At 42.6% G+C, this 16,898-nt stretch overlaps 2 protein-coding genes across 2 annotated transcripts in view; one reads left to right on the top strand and one right to left on the bottom strand.

The window, feature by feature from the left end:
- Window positions 1-6,655: 6,655 nt before the first annotated feature.
- mrpl27 (mitochondrial ribosomal protein L27) lies at window positions 6,656-9,079 on the bottom strand. Its single transcript, XM_034197110.1, has 4 exons — window positions 8,968-9,079; window positions 8,008-8,136; window positions 7,417-7,484; window positions 6,656-7,319 (listed from the first exon to the last, which is right to left on the bottom strand). Exons 1-4 carry the CDS (start codon window positions 9,005-9,007, stop codon window positions 7,113-7,115), a joined length of 444 nt encoding a protein of 147 aa, XP_034053001.1. The 5' UTR covers window positions 9,008-9,079; the 3' UTR covers window positions 6,656-7,112.
- A 359-nt stretch (window positions 9,080-9,438) lies between these two features.
- The window catches only part of LOC117533408 (crossover junction endonuclease EME1-like), a 32,186-nt gene continuing 24,726 nt past the window's right edge, over window positions 9,439-16,898 (top strand). Inside the window, 1 exon segment of the mRNA XM_034197115.1 lies at window positions 9,439-9,621. The gene's annotated coding sequence lies outside the window, so the exon portion shown is untranslated.

Raw genomic sequence — 16,898 nt, 5'->3', positions numbered from 1 at the left:
GGTGACAAAGCGCAGCCCTGGCGGAGGCCAACCCTCACCGGAAATGGGTCCGACTTACTGCCGAGGACCCGGACACAGCTCTCGCTTTGGGAGTACAGAGATTGGATGGCCCTGAGTAGAGACCCCCTCACCCCATACTCCCGCAGCACCTCCCACAGTAACTCCCTGGGAACTCGGTCATACGCCTTCTCCAAGTCTACAAAACACATGTAGACCGGATAAGCGTACTCCCAGGCCCCCTCCAGGATCCTTGCGAGAGTAAAAAGCTGATCCGTCGTTCCACGACCAGGACGGAATCCGCATTGTTCCTCCTCAATCTGAGGTTCGACAATCGGCCTGACCCTCCTTTCGAGTACCTTAGAGTAAACTTTCCCGGGGAGGCTGAGTAGTGTGATGCCTCTGTAATTGGCACACACCCTCTGATCCCCCTTTTTAAATAGGGGAACCGCCGCCCCGGTCTGCCACTCCTTCGGTACTGTTTCCGACTTCCACGCAACGTTGATGAGACGTGTCAACCATGACAGTCCCTCAACACCCAGAGCCTTCAGCATTTCCGGGCGGATCTCATCCACCCCCGGGGCTTTGCCACTGTGGAGTTGTTTGACGACCTCAGTGACCTCCCCCCGGGAGATTGGTGTTGATCCCCCGTCATACTCCAGCTCTGCCTCTAACATAGAGGGCGGAGTTGTCGGGTTCAGGAGTTCCTCAAAGTGTTCCTTCCAACGCCCTAACACTCCATCAGTTGAGGTCAACAACGTCCCATCCTTACTGTACACAGCTTGGATGGTTCCCTGCTTCCCCCTCCTGAGGTGTCGGACAGTTTTCCAGAACAACTTTGGTGCCGCCCGAAAGTCCTTCTCCATGTCTTCTCCGAACTTCTCCCACACCAGCTGCTTTGCCTCGGCCACGGATGAGGCTGCTGCCCTTCGGGCCTGTCGGTACCTTGCAACTGCCTCGGGAGTCCCCCGGGATAACAAATCCCTGAAGGCCTCCTTCTTCAGTCGGACGGCTTCCCTGACCACCGGTGTCCACCAGGAGGTTCGAGGGTTACCGCCCCTTGAGGCACCTAGGACCTTGAGACCACAGCTCCCCGCCGCGGCTTCGGCAATAGAGGCTTTGAACACCGACCACTCTGGTTCAATGTCCCCAACCTCCACAGGAATGCCCGAAAAGCTCCGCCGGAGGTGTGAGTTGAAGGCCTCCTGAACTTGGGCCTCCTCCAGACGTTCCCAGTTCACCCGAACTACACGTTTGGGCTTACCAGGTCTATCCAGAGGCTTCCCCCGCCACTCGACCCAACTCACCACCAGATGGTGATCAGTTGACAACTCCGCCCCTCTCTTTACCCGAGTGTCCAAAACATACGGCCTCAGGTCCGATGATACGATAACGAAATCGATCATGGACCTTCTGCCTAGGGTGCTCTGGTACCACGTACACTTATGAGCATCCTTATGTTCGAACATGGTGTTTGTTATGGCCAATCCATGACTAGCACAGAAGTCCAGTAACAAACCACCACTCCGGTTCAGATCAGGGGGGCCGTTCCTCCCAATCACGCCCCTCCAAGTGTCTCCATCATTGCCCACATGTGCGTTGAAGTCTCCCAGCAAGATTAAAGAGTCCCCTTCAGGAGCCCCATACAGGACTCTTTCCAGGGTCTCCAAGAAGGCCGTATACTCTGAACTGCTGTTGGGTGCATAAGCACACACAACAGTCAGAGTTTTCCCCCCCATAACCCGCAGGCGTAGGGAGGCGACCCTCTCGTCCACTGGGGTAAACTCCAACAACGAAGCACCTAACCGGGGACTTGTGAGTATCCCCACACCCGCCCGGCGCCTCACACCTTGAGCAACTCCGGAGAAGAATAGAGTCCAACCCCTATCCAGAAGTAAGGTTCCAGAGCCGACGCTGTGCGTAGAGGTGAGCCCAACCAGATCCAACTGGTAACGCTCCACCTCCCGCACAAGCTCCGGCTCCTTCCCCCCCAGAGAGGTGACGTTCCACGTCCCCAAAGCCAGCTTCTGTCGCCCGGGTCTGGTCCGTCGAGACCCTCCGCTTTCACTGCCACCCTTCTGGCAGCGCACCCGACCCCATTGATGTTTCCCGTAGGTGGTGGGCCCGCGGGACGGAGAAGCGGAGGTGTTGCCCACGTTGCCTTTTCGGGCTGGGCCCGGCCGGGCTCCGTGGCAAGCCCGGCCACCAGACGCTCGCCGACGAGTCCTCCTTCTGGGCCTGGCTCCAGAAGGGGACCCCGGGCTTCCTCCGGGCCGGGTATCCTCACTTCTTGTATCGTCTTTCATGAGGTCTTTTGAACCAATCTTAGTCTGGCCCCTTGCCTGAGACCAATTTGCCATGGGAAACCCTACCAGGAACACAAGGTTCCAGACAACACAGCCCCCAGGTTCATCAGGGCACACAAACCTCTCTACCACGGTAAGGTGCTGGTTCTTCAGAGAGGGCTCTCAGTATCAATCGAATGTAAAACATGATTGATGAAAGTAGTAAATCGGTCAGATTTGACCCGAAGACAACAGGAGGGTTAATGCCATATTCACTTAGTAACGCATGAACAACTTTTACAAATATTTCTATATAGTCTGTGTTGGTAAATGTCATCTAGGTTGCACATTTCCTGCTGAAATACATGCATACCAAGTCACTGCGTGGCACTTTGGTTTTGATAAAACAGTGTAGTTCCACTATATAAACGTTACATTCATAATCAAACGAGACAATCTGCAAGATAATTAGCTATTTGGTATTATTCTTAATGCTTGTCATTCACACGTTAATAAAATAAAATAAGTACCGATACATAGCAGAATAATTGTGGCGGTGTTCAGCTTAATAAGCCTTGCTCAACATCATTTATTTAGCTAATACTACAGCGGGCTGCAGGCGAACCAAGTCCGCGTTACGATGCATTCCTTGATCTCCAGTTATAACGCCGGACTCCGCCGCTGGCCGAAGCTAACGGAGCCCCAGGGTGCTAGCTACGGCCGCCGGGACGCGCTAGCGAGCTAGCACCCTGCAGCCCCGTTAGCTTCGGCGGCGTGGACTCCGGCGGCCCACCCCTTTTAACATTTGCTCCCGTTTAGCATTATGGGCGTCATAGCCATATAGTATAAAAGTCTTACCCAAGGCTGAATCATAAACTAAACTGTATATATGCATAAAGGGTTACGTCCTTAGCTGGCTAATAAGCTACATAACAGGCTAAGCTAACAAGCACACAAACACCTGCTAACGGGGTTAACATGTATAATATTATCATTTTACTCACCGAAAAAAGCTGAAAGTAGACTTCTTGGAAGATCTGTTAGTACATTCAAGCGCACAGCACGACATTTTAATGATCTGGTATTTGTAACAATATTCCCTAACAGGCACGATCACCACGAACACAGCTAAAGGATCAAGTACAGTAACTACAACTAACTAACGTTGTAGCCTCTATGGTTGTAGCCTAGCAGATTGGACAAGTTGCTGTTAGCTGACAGTGAGGCACGTATCTGTCAATCAAAGTGACCACGCCCTAATGTATGCACAAACTTTAAGACCTAATATAAATATAAAGGGTCACGTTAGAAAACAATTCACTCACAGATCCATAATCATGAAGGTGGAATCTAACTATAGCGATAATAAAATGTATGGAGCCAGGGGTAGAAGCATGTTTTTTTCTGCTGTAAAATCGGGCATGGGGTCTATGGAAATTACTCCTTTCTGCAGCCATCGCCTATCGGCCAATATATGAACTGCAGTGTGTGGCACTTCCGTATTGGCTTCCCGGCTCTACCCCACAGTTTGCCGCTTGGTCAAGTCAGGCAAATTGGGTCCAAATGTTATTGCATCAATGATCTGTTAACATTAAAATGAATAAATATATGCTGTAACTATTTTTCTCTAGGCAACTCAAGGGCTCAGGTAATGTGATTACTATATGAATAATTGTCCAAAATAACATTAAATCCATGGGTTTTTTTGTTAAGTAACATACTTTCGTCGCCGGCCGGCCGATACATGCCGCGCATTAAGTGGGCCTGTCTATCAATTAATCCCCGGGCCACTTTTTCCTCCCAGTCCGCCCCTGGCTAACTCCCTCTGTTTAGTTATTCTTTCCTTGACCAATTTAAACAATTTTGTTTACTTTGTTATTTTTCATTAATAGTTTATTTTGTTTATTCCTATTTTCGTTATCTAGTGTCGATATATCTTTGGTCAATTATTTTTTGTTTATTGATGAAAACTGTTTTGGTTTAGGTTTTCTTTCTTTGCTTTTTGCATAGTTTTGTTTATGCCGCATGATTGCGGCTAATTTTGGTTTATTTCATTTTGAGTTATTCTTTGCTTTTGCCCTTCACTTATTGTGTTTTCCCTTTTTTCCTGTTTTAGTTACTGAGAGCTGAAGGTGGTGGTATTGGTGTCCGAGATGGTGGCTTCCCCCTTTCCATGTGCTGTGCTTCCCCCGGGTTTTTGGATCTTTTCTCCGTGTGATTGTGTGAGTGTGGAACACGTGTGACTGGGGTGACTTACGGCCCGTCCACACAGCGGCGTGCGTTGAAGCTTCCAACGCTTCTGCCCATTCACTTTGAATGGGGTGACGTCACTTTTAGCCGAACTGCATCGTGGGAAGCGACGCGGAGCGTTGCTGGCGTGGCTCGCTGCAAAAGTTGAGCAATGTTCAACTTTTGACGCCTCGGCAGAAGCGTCAGCCAATCGAATCATATGCCAGTACAAGCTCTAGCCAATCAAACCGCTGCTTGTGTGTCAGGGGCGGGAGATTCATGTGATTGGTTGTTGGTCGAGTGTCAGACACGCCCGCCGGCAAGCGTCAACGCACGCCGCTGTGGGGACGTGCCGTTAGGCCCATTCCCAAACCGCCCCCTACACCCTACCCCTCCGTTTGCGCGTTCACGCGGAGGGTCCGCCATATTGAGGGCTGTTCCAAACCAACGAGTGTGGAGCGGTGTGGAGGGGGAGTGGGCTATCAAGCCCTCAAACAGCGAGTGAATCTTACATTTTTTGTCAAAAGAGATGCTGATTTGAAACCGTTGTTACATACAGTTACAGCATTTCCTGTTTCTGCCGGAAAGAGGGGAGGCTGTCGCAAAGCTTGCTGCTGTATTTATACCCTTAACCCTTAATGGAGGGAACTTTATTCAGCTGTGAGTCTGGCTACAGACGGAGTTCACTCAGTCACTCATCCTCCACCCCCTTTTCACCTCCTGTCCCTCTGAATCCAGGTTCAAGCTAAACCACTCCTCTTCAGACCGACCCCAACTATCCATTCACCATCACCAGTGTCTAGACCCCAGGGGGGTTTCATCGGATCGGTTCTACCCTCCCGAATGATACTTCCTACACAACGGGGCCTAAATCGCCAAAATCACCATTACATTCATTTGTTCATCCGTGCAATAAATATGCATCACTCAAATCCGTCTCTCCTGATTGAACCACTGATAAACCGCGATGTTAACAACCTCATGTTTTTAACTTAGGATCATACCTGTGTTTAGTCTAGAAAAAGGTAAATGTGTGCATGTTATTATAAAGTTGTGTATATTTACAGACCGTTGCAAAAACTAAGAAGCTTATAAACATCAGGTTTAAAACTAAAAGAGCTTTGAAACACAATGAAAGATGTTTGGAGTTTTATTTGAGTTATTCATTTAAACTTTTTGTCAAAGAGATGCTGATTTGAAACCGTTGTTACATACAGTTACGGCATTTCCTGTTTCTGCCGGAGAGAGGGGAGGCCGTCCCAAAGCTTGCTGCTGTATTTACTCCCTCCATCTGACAGGAGGGAGCCTCGTTGAGCTGCGAGTGTGGCTACAGACGGAGTTCACTCCGTTACGGAGGGGGAGGGTCGAGGGGGTGATCTGGGATTGGGCCGTAGTAATCCTAAACCCAAGGAGGTATCAATTTGAAGATACGTCTGTTACTTCAATATATGAAGAGATAGACCTGCAATGTAAATGTACAAAGTGAACACAAATACAGTGAAATCAAATTGAGGAGCACAAGAAGTCATGTAGGAGGGATTGTACGACATCTGGTGGCCAGTTTTGGTATTGGCTTTCCATTTAAGCATTTATAAACTGTTTCAAATCTTAATTATTTATATAATAACTAATGCTAAATAACTTAATCAACAAGTACAAAATCTAAGTTGAAGTAAAACAACTTTGGTGATAAATCAATATTTGGATACTCAAAAATGTAAATGTGCTTAAAACAGACTGGGGATGTAGTTTGATCACATGAAGTTGATTTTTACTATTACCGGATGAATTTGACAAGAAACACATACAATAAATGCATATCTAATGTAATCAGTCATTTTAATTGTGTACACTGCCGTGCTCAGGGTGTTTCACTTCATTTTGTCATAATGTGAGTAACATGTCTGTTTCATTCATCATGGCAGATAGGCAGCTTACTTTTGGGGTTTTTTCCTCTTCTTTGTAAATATTGTGAGTAGATTTTAAAGCTCATTCAGATAAGCAGACTCATAATTTCTGCTCTACATTAGAGCTCAGCAGGTAAACCTCATGTGAAATAGTATAGTTATAACGTAGGACTGCAGTGGTTACAGTTGGCCCTCATAGAGATTACTAATGTAACTGTTGAAGTAATTTCACTTAGAGATTTTCGCACATAAAACTTTAATACAACACATATTCATTATCATGGTAACAGAACCATAGTTCCTTAAAGTGGTGAGTACTGGGTGACTATGCAGAATCCCAGTTAACAATATGATGATTATGATTATCCCCAACTTATGGTTATACACAAATGTCCTGGACTATATTGGGATGATTTTAATATTTACTGCTGATATGTCCCTGCTGGCATCACAATAATTGGAATACATTATCTTCACTTCTGTGTTGTGTAAATAAAATAAACATCCATGTGCGACCGAGTTAAACTTCTGTTGAAGCGCCACCGAATGATGGGACTGGATTGAGGAAGCTAAGGAGAGGCCAATAGTCACTTTGCTCTCGATAAATCAATCAAAGTGTCACTCAAACAAATCCTTCTTCATCCTAACAACTTCAAGAACAGCTGGGCACCAATGGCGTCCCAGTCCAGTCCCCTCAGACCATGTCCACCAGTCTAAACTTGCCCTCCTGTGGGACCGGCAGGACGCTGATGAAGGTCTTGTAGAGCACGGCTCCTTTGGGCAGCTTGGTGATGACCTGGGTGGCCTCTGCGCTGCGTGGGGGAGGGACAAACACCTCCTTAGTGAACTTGATGTAGCCATTCTCCAGAGCAAACAGCGTGTTGTTGGTTCCCATCCCCACCTGCGATGTAAAGAAGGAGGACAGGTGGAGAGGCTCAATGAGATGTGTACATTTCTACTACATCACAACATTGTTTGATATAGAAAGTGTAACTCACATGTGCTCCTGGGTGATACCTCAACAGCCTCTGTGTCGCAAGGATGTTACCCGCATGGACAAAATTACCTTGTGAGCAAATTAAAAAGAGATGATGGATCAACTTATTTCTGGTATTATTATAAATATGTATTTATGTCTGCATTATTTTCCAGACTAGGAAAGGAAAGTGACAAACACAACCCTATGTATCAAACAATACTGTTAAACAGCAGCCTCCACAATGACAGTTCAATCAAGGCCTTTTTAAACTGAACACCACAACCTTGAACAAGGAAGAAATGTTTGTGTAGATGAAACCTTAACCTGAAAAACTCTCATGGGAATGTACATTTATTTTATTTATCTTTAGTTTGTGTTGTTCACAAAGAAAGATGGACTACTTTGCCAGGCCTCTCAAACATTAGGCATTTAAATAAACATCAACTCTTCTCTTCACTGTGTTTTTACATTCTCAATCCCTACAACAATAGCTATTGTAATTTGAAATAGAAGAGATTGCCTTTACCAGGTGTATAAACACTTCAAAGTAACTTGAGGCTAGTGAAGAATAGGTAACAGAGAATTTTTATTTTACATATATGTATATTACCATCTTGTTTCTTGAATCCATATCTCTGCCCAGGGCTTTTTCCACCGACGTTCTTACTGCTGCCACCAGCCTTCTTAGAGGCAAACCTCAGCAGGTCCAGGAGAGCGGTCTGAGCCGGAACCAGAACTCCTGCCCAGGAGCACACAGACATTCATGTGGGGTCAGCTTCCATATCTCATGAAGACAAATCATAAGCTTGTACTTTACCCTATCATTTTCATTTTATACTACTTTATACTTCAACCCTTCTACCTTTTGGAAGACAATGTTGTACTTTTTAATCCACTACATTTATTTTAGAGATTGATTTACTACTTTCTTTATACATTTAGATTTTGGCACACAACAATTATTATTTGATATAGCCATCCAACGTTATATTTAGGTAACTAAATATACAATAAACCTTGAGTGGGTTATCTGAAAATGAATTGGCATCAATCATATTTCAAAGATAAATGTGAAGATTTCCATGCTTTTGCTTTAATATATTTCTAAAATATAATTTTTTTTAAATGTTGCTTTTTCTGCGATGAGTTATTTTACTACTCGTACTTTTGAGCACATTTTCTTAATCGTACTTTGACTTTAGTATCATTCTTGATGCAGTAGTTTTACTTGAAATGTAGTGTTTGTACAGTGTGCTATTAGTACTTTTACTCAAGTAAAGAATCTGACTACCAATATATGTCTCATTACATCTCTACGAACGTCAAAAGTAATATTCTTGTTCAAAAATATATATCGATGTTTACGCTGGTATCAAGTATGCGTTAAATGACATGAAGTGCTAATGTACAGACTGAACAGCTCGCTCAGCTTAGTTAGCATGTAGCACATTTAAAACGTGTACAAATGTTAACAGAGTGACGGAGTGGCTGAGAATAAATGAATATTTTTCTCAAGTAAAGTAAATATGCGGGAATGTAGAAATAACTAATTTAGATGTTTGATACCAACCGGTTCTGGACTTGAGCATCAAGGACGCAAGCGCTGCCATCTTGAATCTGACGTCACTTACGTCATACCGTCACATCCGGAAAGGGTGCTGCATTTAAGATCCCCAAGAAAGATGCAGTAGATCGCACCGCCTTCTGAAATACTGTTTAGTTGAAGCTGAAGCTAAAAGCGAACGAAGTAACGTGAGCTTGATAGTGCAAATACTAAAACATATATTTAAAATGCCTGGATTTATGTTGCATTATATTATTATATCATTAAAAATATAATTATTATTATTATTATTATATATAGGATTTACAAAATGTCATGTTTCAGTAACAATATATATTTAATTGAGGTTAATGAACAACTTTCCTTTTTATAAAACAAACACAAATATATTACTCAAGCAATGCGCTTGTATTTAATGTGTACATCCATACACTATTAGTTCTCTTACAGACGGGTGGGGACCGGAAGTTCCGAAACGTTCCATAAACGCGAATGCAACATTACCGTGCAATCTGCAACCCGGGAAGTCTAAAGGCTCTGCAGACACAATTTAACGTTCCGTGTGTTGAATTTAATGAATCATTTCTGCTAGTAGCAAGTCTTTACATTAGTACTTTACCTCATTAGTAAACACACGCCTGCAACAAGATATCGTTTCAAGTGAGTATACAAAGCACAGACATCCGGTTACCCAAAGATATGCTCTCTGTTTAAATGTTGGCAGCTTAGACACCGCGGTGAAGTATAGTTTTAAGTTGGATATTCGACTGCCGCATCCAGCGACTCGACGTCTTGCAGTTTCCACCGGAGTTGGCAGCAGGAAGACGGTTAAGCTCAACCTCGTAGCCCTCGTACTTAACCCGCGTACACTCATTTAGGGACCATCAATACATTGTTGTTTTTATCACCAGAAACGTTTAAAAAAATGAATACCTTAATGCTGAGTTGTCCATATTAGTTAAAATCATGAATTTAAATTCTAATAAATTGGTTGATGGAGCACATTCATTTGAAATAATAATGGATCATTTGTATATTTTATATAAATGTTGTAATAGAACATGGCTTTTTCATTCAATAGCTTCTCTGTCATGTGACTGAATGTCTTCAAATCACTTTCTGAATTGAATACTAGTCTGTACACAATAGACACACCTCCTTATATTGGATTCTAGTACTTCTTCTATTATATATTAATATTTTTAAGGAAAATTCATTTTCGTTTTTTCAATAACTTCCAGGTCATGTGACCTAATGACTCAAAATCAGTGCTGGATCAAATAACTACACTGGCTGCATAGGACACACCTCCTTTTATTATATATTATACTTGCTTAAACTCCAAAATGGATATCCTTATTTCACCACCTCCACCCACTACAATAACACGCCCCAATGTTATATTTAGCTTAATTTACAATTAATAGGCTGTTCATAGCTAGCCTAATCTGTTATAGTTCCCTAAATCTCCTCATATAGAGGGGGATAATCCACTAACATGCTTGAATTAATATGTTCATTTGATTCAGATGTGCTGATAATATCCAAAATATACATTTTTAAACGTCTTACCATCACAAACGGTCTATTCTGCTGCAACTCTACTGCGCTGGTAGTATTTGCCGCTAACTTCCGGGAACTATTGAGAGGTTCAACGCCATTGCTAGGGATGGGTATCGTTAGGATTTTATTGATACCGATACCGGTACTGCTTATCGGTATCGGTATTTTTCGATACTCTTATCGATACTTTTCTATAATTTGGTGCTCAAAATTATAGACATGAATACAAGATGTGAAGATTAAATAGTCATTTTATTGTCATTTTCTTGCAGAAATAACTGTATAACTTATACATTAGCTTCTCAGAAGCAGACACAAATAAATAAATAACTTAAAGGGTCCTGGCTCGCCCTATCATGCTTTTTGGGGTTTTCCCTCGGACAGAGGATGAAAAGAGGCATTTACATTTTTTTTTTTAACATTTGTAAATCAGTTACATCTTCATCCAGACATTTCAAACTGACATCCTAGCTCGACAAGAGATCCTTAAAACATTGTCCTACAGTGACATCATGCAAAACTGTGATATGAAGAAATTGGTAAAAAGGCTAAGCTGGCAAAAAGATAAAGGCGAGTATGTATATTATTCTGGATTGTACTTTTAAATCATCACAAAATAAATGATGTTCTGAACTGAAACACGTCAACATGTGTCTGAAGGTTTAAACATAGAACAAAGTCTTTGAGCTTAAAATATGTCAATTTCTAGAAAACGACCAACAATTGCTGAACCATACATTGAAACGGTGACCTTTAACAACATTTAAATGCAGTTTTCCAATTCACAATGACATCTGTAAGTTTAAAGGTGGGGTAGGTAAGAGAAACCGGCTCGAGATACACTTTTTGTTATATTCCATGGAATGCTATTAACATCCCGATAGCAATGAATATCTGATGTGCTTTGACAAAAAATCCATAAGAAAATGTCATCTGTGGAAGCCGTAGTGTAAAAAGCACCACCAATCATCTGAGCCGGCCCGGCTAAAGTAACTGGATGGCCTACCTGCCTGTCAGCCTTCCATCTGGGCGTAAACTTATCTCGTGCCCTCATTGGTCATGTGCGCGTTCGTGTGTGTTGGAGGAGGGGCTCTGTAAGGAAGTGGCAGATTTTTTCAGGCTGTGTATTTTCAAATTCTAGCGATCTCGAGCTGGTTTCTCCAAAATTACCTACCCCACCTTTAACTCGGGTGACCAGATCCCAACAAACCAAATGTGGGACAAGGAGTATGGTTGTGTTGGACAATGTGGGACACCCTCTCAACAGCACCCAACCCCCACCCCCCCCCCGGAAGAAAAGAAAAAACTTAACAAATATATAACAGAGCATAAAGTGAAGTAAAAATGCACTAACAATTTAGTATCTTAATAAAGAAAAGTAAACTAAGGCTAACCAAGGCAGCAGCCATTATTCACTTCAAGTGTTTAGAAATGCATCTTCTTAATTCAACTAGTGTATTACCTGTACAAGTAGGCACAACATAAATTAAAAGGATAGTGGAAATCTGCGAATTTTGGGTTTAACTTATGTATTTTTATTAAAAATAAGCATTATAAACCATTTTTTTTAATTTCATGCGCCTAGTTTCATTTTATTTTCAATTTTACTGCGCCCTCTCAATGAAACGAAATACTTCGGGAATCGTCGGGAATCTTCGGGTGATGACGAGAGCATAGGAAGACGGGCACAAACAATGGCGGATATTCAATAGCATTTGCATGTGAATAGCCGACCTTTATTATGGTGAATAGATGTGTTTTGTATGGCTGTAGTGCGACAGCAAATGCAGAGAATGGCGTATCGACGCATGCGTTTCCAAGAAACCCAGTCATTCGTCGTCAGTGGGTGAAATGTTTGTGCAGTTAAGATAGTAATAAGGGCATTTCTACCGTGTGTTGTGTGTAAAAAAGCGTTAGCATTAGTTAGCATTGTTTCGCTCAATGCTAATTCAAAGGCTTGGTATTACTCTTGTGTTTTTTCTAGCTAACAATTGTTCTTATTGTCAGTTAGCGGAGTTTCTTACCTTTAAAAGGGTATGAAACATTAATAGTTTCATAAATGTTAAGAAGCCCTGAGACATGTGAGAGAAAAAAAAACTGTGGGAGGGGTCCACTGGGGGGACCTTCGGGCTTAACTGGTTAACAATGATTAATATTTGTAAAGGCTACAGGTGATCTTAAGATGCGTGAGCTATGCTTAGGGACCTACCAGTCAAGATTATTTGTGCGTAGGGGTGCATCATCTGGCGCCTGGTCCTGGTCATCCTCGCCATTGCCCATGCCGTGAACCATCACCTCGGGCTCGGGCTCGAACAAATAAGGACGTAATGGTCCATCGTCTGGCTCAATATTGTCACCATCGTCGCTTACTGAACCGGATTCAGATTCAGTTCCTAAAACGACATTTTCGTAGGAAAGCCGAGAGGATGTTTCTGACTCGCTATCATCACTGGATACCTCGTACAATCCTTCTTCTTTGTCTGGTATATTTGCCCTTCCACGTTCATTCTGCATAGACGCCATGGTTTGTTATCGTATCGTCTTCCTAAGTTTTCGTCACTTCCGGTTTGGCTGAGTCGAACATTTTGTTTCTAAAAAACTTTGGGGAAGCTGCAATAAAGTGCTTCTAACATGCGTAAGGCAATTATTATATTTTTTTAATCAGGTGTGATTGTTTTGGTACGTAATTATGCTTGTATATAAGTTAAAACGAAACTATTTGAGGTTCCATTTCCACTATCCCTTTAATAGATACAAATAAAACCATAAATACAAATCAAGACTGGCCAGGAGGGAACAGAAACATAATAATACATAAAATAAAATAGCTTTTAGTTTTGTCCATCACAGCAACAGCAGGTGCTCTGTCAAACAACTCTCCACAGAGGCAGGGGCAAGCACATCTGTTATTATGGACGCTGCTTTTGTACGACCACATGACATTTTCTTTACTATCTCAGAGTCTGGAAAAATGGTCGGCGCTAGCTTGTTACCACAGTCACTATGGTAACACTGGTTATTTCTGCTGCTGTTACCTTGTCTGAGTGGCCATCATTTTTTGGTTTGAGTAGGAATGTCTCCATAGAGTGGGATGTCTCTTTTTGAGCGACACGTTTTGTGAGAATCGCATTATTGGTGTCTTCTTAGCTGTAGTTTCAGTTTCCTCCATTTTCCAAAACCTGCTGCGTCGCCTGCGTTCGTTGTTGTTGTTTGGCGGGGCCGCGGGGGGTGTGTGTGAGTGAGTTACTCTCATTGGTTAACACTTGACCAGCACCCGCCGTGTGTTACAGTTTGATTGACAGCAAACACAGCCCCGTGATGATAGCCTTCCCTGCTTTCTCAACAGCCATTGGATGAATCTGATTTTAAAGAAAAGCGTTTAAGCCAATCAAAATGAAATATGCGGGACATCTTCTCAATTTGCGGGACGCACCAAAAGTCGTGAAAATGCTGTGCAGTCCCGCGCAAAGCGGGACATCTGGTCACCCTACCTTTAACTGGTTTATAAAGCATTCAATGAAAGGCCACATTATTATAGGTGTAAGAGCTCACATGAATACACTGTCAGTGTTAATAAACAAACTAAAAAAAGACAAGGCGATGTGCCTGCAAGACTTCACTCAGGTAAACAAAACATATTACCCGTGCGCAGCAGCTAACCTGCCTGCGAGCCTTCGCTCAGGTCACATTTACACACGGCGCTGAAGCCCGCTAGCACTAATTAATTAGCGCTAGCAGTATCGCTAGCAGCCACATTGTTTAGGCTGTCAAATACGCTGCACCGTTTTAGATTAAATGAGTGTCTCGTTTCCAAATGCTTCATTAAGTTGCTTGTGTTACCCCCATTACAAGCAACTAATTGAGTACATAGATTGCACCTTGCACTATCGCCACTACATTTTTTAAAGTGCTCTGTCCGCCATGCCTGCGGGAGTCTCACAACAATAATAAGAGCGCTGTTGAGAGAGATGACAAGTGGCATTTACAGTGGCCAATCAGAGGGGTCTCAAACCGGATACATCGCACGGGATGAGGGTTCCCAACCAACCAGAATGGTTTAAAGTTAAACTAAGGAAGTAGACGTAACAGATATACCGAAAGCAGCACCGTTTGTCCAGCGGCTTAACGGTATACCGATACCGTCCAATCAGGTACCGGTATTGACTTAGTACCGGTTCTCGATACCCATCCCTAGCCATTGCTGTAAAAATTGTCCATTTGAGTGAACGGAGTTCACGCAACTCTCTCTTTATACGGCTCTGCACCAGCAGTTCACTTCAGTGTAATCTTCAGCCACTAGCCCCGCCCTCTTATTGTGTATCGCTCACTGATTGGACGCTGCAGCGCATCACTGATGCTTCTTAACATCAGAGCAGTTAAACAGCGGACACAGATAACACATTAAAGGAAATCACTCCTCAGTTTTATACAGCGTTTTGTTTGTCAGATATATCATATTTTTAATGATACATTAATTCAAAGTGGACAAAAATATTTGTATTCGTATATTGGAAACATTTCATGATCTCCAATTCATTTTTATTATGAACACAATACAATTAAAAGAGAGACAGATTTAATGTCTGTGAGCAAGAACAGCTTTTTTTTGTTTTACATTTGTATTTATTGTCATCTCCATTCAGTCACAGCTGAGACATGAATTACATGATTTTGCTTAATGTGACGCTCCGAGGAAAGGACGTCCCCTAGAGCAGTGGTTCCCAAACTTGTTGTGCCCAAGGCAGAGATGTTCACAAGTCTTTTTTTGCAAGTCCAAGTCAAGTCTCAAGTCTTTGGTCACGAGTCCAAGTCAAGTCTCAAGTCTTTGTGGGGTGAGACTTGAATCAAGTCTCAAGTCTTTGGTCACGAGTCCAAGTCAAGTCTCAAGTCTCTAAAAAATAAAAGTCTCATGTCTCTTCTGGTTGTAATAAGCCTTCTATTGTCTGCTGCTATCCAGTCTGTTAAGAATACTGCACAGCTATATCTAAGACATTCAAAGCATTTACTGTATTATTATCACTCCTATATCTATTAGCATACAGTAGCAGTACTGATTAGTTGTTTGTTATATGATCACTTTAAACAGGCTATTGCAATGCAATATGAGGAAAAACATCACACTTTAGCTAAATGCAAACAACTTATAAGCAAAACACTTCAGAATCAGAAATCAGTATCACAAATACTTTATTAATCCCCCGCAGGGAAACTGTGTTAAAAGTACTTCAAAGTAAACATTTGTTCTGTGCCATTGTAACTAAAAACTATTGCTTGCAATATTATCTGAAATATACTGAACTGGTGATATTAAAACATGACCTGTTCCAAAAGAGATATCTACCATTAACACCATTTACCAGCCAAATGCTGGTAAATCATGCAAGTGGCTGGTACTGTATGTTGCCACGCACCAGCCACAAATAACAATGGCAATCTATTGAGTGGCTGGTAACATTTCAACATTCACTAGGCTAGCCATTTGGCCAGTGGACAAAAATGTTAAAATTGACCTCTGCAACCGTATTGTTTAAATACACTGGGTCTCTAATTACATCTTTTAAGTCTACTATAAATAAACATATTCCTCTATCCTCTCACTCAAACCCAGTGTAATGGTAACCTGATAAACCTGTAACATTAACGTTACGTGGTCAACAATAAACCTGTAACCTGCCTATAAACCGACAGATGTATTTATGTATGTAACTATGTATTTTCTACGTTTAACGTTAGCCAGTAGATGGTGGCAGCGGAACGTAATGATTAACGTTACCGACCTTTTTTTATGTCATGTCAAGAGTTGGATGTCAACGCCACTCAACGCAAACAAGTGTGACAAGGAAACATTCACTCATCTTTTCAAATATTCAGTTACAAAGCTAGTAGCAAGCTAAGTTAACATTACATAGCTGATGCTGAGCTAAACATGTTTGCTAACCGTCCATATGCGTTAATGTGACTGACCTCTCCGGGTGAGTTTTCAAGTGCCTGATGAAATTTGACGTTGTTGCACCAGCATCCTTGATTTTAATATTGCAGACTTTGCAGTGTGTGCTCCTTTTGTTGGTGCCGCCGGCGTTTTGTTCGAAGTTTTTATAGTTGAACCTAATTACAAGCGGTACAGCTGCAGGTGTGCCGCCGGTCGCCATGGTGTTACCATGATGTTAATGTTAATGTTAAAGGTGGGGTAGGTAAGTTTGAGAAACCGGCTCGAGATACACTTTTTGCTATATTCCATGGAATGCTCTTAACATCCCGATAGCCGGCCCGGCTAAAGTAACTGGATAGCCTACCTGCCTGTCAGCCTTCCATCGGGGCACAAACGTATCTCGTGCCCTCATTGGTCATGTGCGCGTTTGTGTGTGTTGGAGGAG

This window comes from Gymnodraco acuticeps, unplaced genomic scaffold (genome assembly GCF_902827175.1).
Source record: "Gymnodraco acuticeps unplaced genomic scaffold, fGymAcu1.1, whole genome shotgun sequence".
Lineage (NCBI taxonomy): Eukaryota > Metazoa > Chordata > Actinopteri > Perciformes > Bathydraconidae > Gymnodraco > Gymnodraco acuticeps.
This window is presented reverse-complemented; position numbering and strand designations above follow the sequence as displayed.

What these genes read in the sequence shown, in the direction of transcription:
- mrpl27 (XM_034197110.1), bottom strand. Translation starts at nt 9,007, where the DNA reads ATGGCAGCGCTTGCGTCCTTGATGCTCAAGTCCAGAACCG. An exon ending in GATGCTCAAGTCCAGAACCG is followed by an intron (nt 8,137 to 8,967) that starts GTTGGTATCAAA and finishes GCTCCTGGGCAG; the next exon opens with GAGTTCTGGTTCCGGCTCAG. An exon ending in GGTATCACCCAGGAGCACAT is followed by an intron (nt 7,320 to 7,416) that starts GTGAGTTACACT and finishes TTTACATCGCAG; the next exon opens with GTGGGGATGGGAACCAACAA.